The 3,431-nt window shown below is 38.7% G+C and overlaps 1 protein-coding gene across 1 annotated transcript in view; it reads right to left on the reverse strand.

Annotated features, from left to right (window-relative positions):
* LOC107092583 (cationic amino acid transporter 2-like) overlaps positions 1-2,893 on the reverse strand; it is a 20,198-nt gene extending 17,305 nt beyond the window's left edge. The window contains exons 1-4 of the mRNA XM_015387146.1: positions 2,850-2,893; positions 2,391-2,761; positions 385-540; positions 105-270 (exon numbers count right to left, since the gene is read on the reverse strand). Of these exons, the coding sequence (XP_015242632.1) occupies positions 105-270; positions 385-540; positions 2,391-2,761; positions 2,850-2,893 (737 nt within the window). The remainder of the gene's footprint in view (positions 1-104; positions 271-384; positions 541-2,390; positions 2,762-2,849) is intronic.
* Between the last annotated feature and the right edge of the window lie 538 nt (positions 2,894-3,431).

Here is a 3,431-nt window from a genome sequence, read left to right on the forward strand (position 1 = left end):
TATATATATATATATATATATATGATAAAATATGAACTACAGAAACAAATAACACAAAACATGTAACAGAGTTTTGAATTATGGATTGAATGAAAATCACTTACTCCATTTCCAAGGTAAAATTGTGAAGAACTCTCTCACTGATGTTCCAGTTGCTTATTTCTCCTTTAATGAAACCGGCAATGATGATAAAAAGCAAGACTAGCACATTTACAGAAGTAAAAATTATATTCAGGAGTGCAGACTCCTTCACGCCATAGGCAAGTATTCCTGCAAAAAAAAAAAAAAAGGGGATAGATATGGTTCAAAGGTGAACATTTATTTTAAAGATCATTAGGTCAGAAACGCATTGTATACTGCATCCTGCAACAAACGTATGCATACCTGACAGCAGCATAATCAAAGCAGCAGCAAAGAAGTCTGGGTATGTAGCTAGGCCAGGGAGGTCCATCATGACATGTTCCTCCAGAGTTTTGGCAATAACATTATCGATGAGGTCATCAAAGGCTCCGGTCCAAGCCTTTGCTACACTTGCTGCACCTGGAAATTTAAGAAACAAATATGTGTATTATTCCCCATCCTATGTCATAAAAAGTTTATTGGAATGCCAATAAAACATTTGCATAAACAAATATATATTCTATTCAATCCAGTTTATTTATGTAGTGCCAAATCACAACAAGTTTACACAGTTCAGCAGATCAAACAGTCAAATTGATTAAAAGTTTTCAATCAAGGGAAACCAGTTGATTGCATCGACTCGTTGACCCGAAGGCAATCCCTCACACCAAAGCCGGGCATACACTGTGCAATTTTTTTTTTCAACAGTTACACGCAGCTACAGTTCATACTGTATGACCAAACCGCAGGGTTTAAAAGTTCACAGCTCATGATGTTTGTTCTCACTCTGTGCGACCCGACGCTCTGATGCAATCTACCTGCTCACACTGAACATCTAAAAACCATCTCAGCTCCGCAGTGAGATGGAGCTACTTGGACTCGTCTATCCAGATCCAAATGAGTAGAAGAGGAATATGAAGCTCACTAGAGTGAAACGAGCTGCCTTGGTAATTTGTGTAATTTTGTGCTGAAAGCCCTAAAAAGAAAAGATGACGATGTATTTAGAGAAAGACATGGCTGAGCAAACGTGGCTACTACTGTCTGTCAGTTTTACAGTAAGAACTCCATTTCACTCATTGCACCCCCGCCATGCTACTGTGTTTACATCTGAGAGGAGGAAGAAGAATCCTTGTTTGCGCGCTGATCGATTTGCCCACAACCACCTTACGACGGCCGAATGAATTTCAAACACGTTTGATATTTCTCCCGACCTCACGATTCCTGATCAGGAGGTGGTCGTTAGAGGCTGATTCCTCTCGTTAACACCTGTATACTACACGACGCACCACCAGGATGAAAGACGGCCTGATCTAAAAATCCTCACATGACTGGAAAAGGGCAAAAAAATTGTACAATGCATTTCCAGCTTAAGCATGCTTGTAGCGAAAGTGGGGAGGAAAAACTCCCTTTTAACAGGAAGAAACCTCCAGGAGAACCAGGCTCAGTGTAAGCGGCCATCTGCTGAGGCCGACTGGGGTTCAAAGAGACAGAAGAAGAGATACAAAAAGAAGCAGAGATACAAAAAGCAACTGTAAACCTACAGGCGGTCCCGTCCAGGGCTGTGTTTCTAATGCTGTAGTGCCAAAGAGCCGTTTGTAATGAGGGATTTTATTAGAATGGCTTCCATTTTCAACAGAAAAAGCTTTTCGTTTGATACAGTGCATCTTGAAGTTGAGGGCTAGTTGCTCTTAAGGACTGGATTTAAGAAGCACTGGTCCAGGGTGTCTTTCCAAATATGTTTACAAAGGAGCAATGTGCAAACCTTTGCACTTAAACTTGCCCTTAGTAGGGTTTCAACATTTCTTTTTAAACATTATATTTCAGGGTTAATTTTTTGTAAATTTTTTTAACATTATAGTGTTAATCTAATTCTAGTGATTGGGATTGTCAGTGCGGTTTGAAAACACTGCAAATAGAAGCAGTGGTATATTTTCCACCTAATATACAGCCCTACTTTTTTTAAATAACTAACCAGATTAAGAATAAATGCAGAAATAAATAAGTGTTAAAACTAGTTATACAACGTTAAGTTCCCTTATTTGATACCACACATTGCAAGAAAGATGTTCATTTAAACTAATAAAAAACAACTGCGGTCTGTTATTTCAAGTGCATAATATCCAATTATCTTATTTTAAAGGTAAAATCCCCAATTTCATTGGCATCTTATTTTCCTGCTCAGATTGAGGGTTAATACTCTTATTTTAAGAAAGTTGTGCTCATTGTCAGAATGTCTTTGCAGTGCAAGTGTATTTGAATGATTTACTTACCTATGACATAAGACAGGAGCAAGTTCCATCCAGTTACAAATGCCCACACTTCTCCTACAGTCACATAGGTATAAAGGTAAGCTGAGCCAGTCTTTGGAACTCGGGCTCCAAACTCAGCATAGCACATTCCTGCAAATACTGAAGCTACAGCTGCCACAAAGAAGGAGAGGATGATGCTTGGGCCGGCCACTTCCCTTGCAACCTCCCCTGAGAGCACATAAACTCCAGCTCCAAGTGTGCTGCCGACACCCAGACCCACCAGGTCCAGGGTGGTGAGGCACCGGCAGAAGTTGGACTCCTCACCTTCTGGCTGCAGAGGCTTCTTCCGGGACATGGCATGAATGAAGGTTGAAACTTTGGTGCATGATGCTCTGAAATCACCAAGTGATATCAATGTTCATGTCCTGTGCTGACTTTTCTTTAGTGATCATTTTCAGAGTTTTAATTAATCAGCATTACCTGCAAGTTGTATCTAAGCTTCTGTTCTCAATATCTCTTGACATCTCAATGGTAAATGGTAAAAAAAAAAAAAAAAAGGAAACCTTACAGACTTCCTTTTCTTTCCATTTTGTGCACTTCACTGCCTTGCAGCCTGTCAGAGGTGCACACCTGTAATTAGTTCACTTAATAAGTTTGCTGAGGCAGCAGGTAGCTGACGTCCATTAAATTCCACTTTCCTTAGAACATATTCAACTGTTTATTGTTTTGGATTTAAAACATATCAATAAACGACCATCAAATGATAAACAGTAGTGATGGTTAATGAGGCATCTGGAAGCATTTTGACACATTGCCAAACTGGATTGATGCTGCGTTGATACTGACACCTGCTGGACATTTAATGACACTACATGCAGCTTTTTAGACTGAATTGATTTGATTACCTAGATTAATGATATAATTTAAATTATTGTAGGTTATATTGTATTATTTCATTTATTTATGTTCAAACTGAAAATATCTATGATATATTCAGATTCAGCCAATAAACAATGTAAAAGTAAATCATTATGTGGAGGATTTTAAATCATATTTTTTAAA

The sequence above is a fragment of the Cyprinodon variegatus genome, unplaced genomic scaffold (assembly GCF_000732505.1).
Source record: "Cyprinodon variegatus isolate N-32 unplaced genomic scaffold, C_variegatus-1.0 Scaffold386, whole genome shotgun sequence".
Lineage (NCBI taxonomy): Eukaryota > Metazoa > Chordata > Actinopteri > Cyprinodontiformes > Cyprinodontidae > Cyprinodon > Cyprinodon variegatus.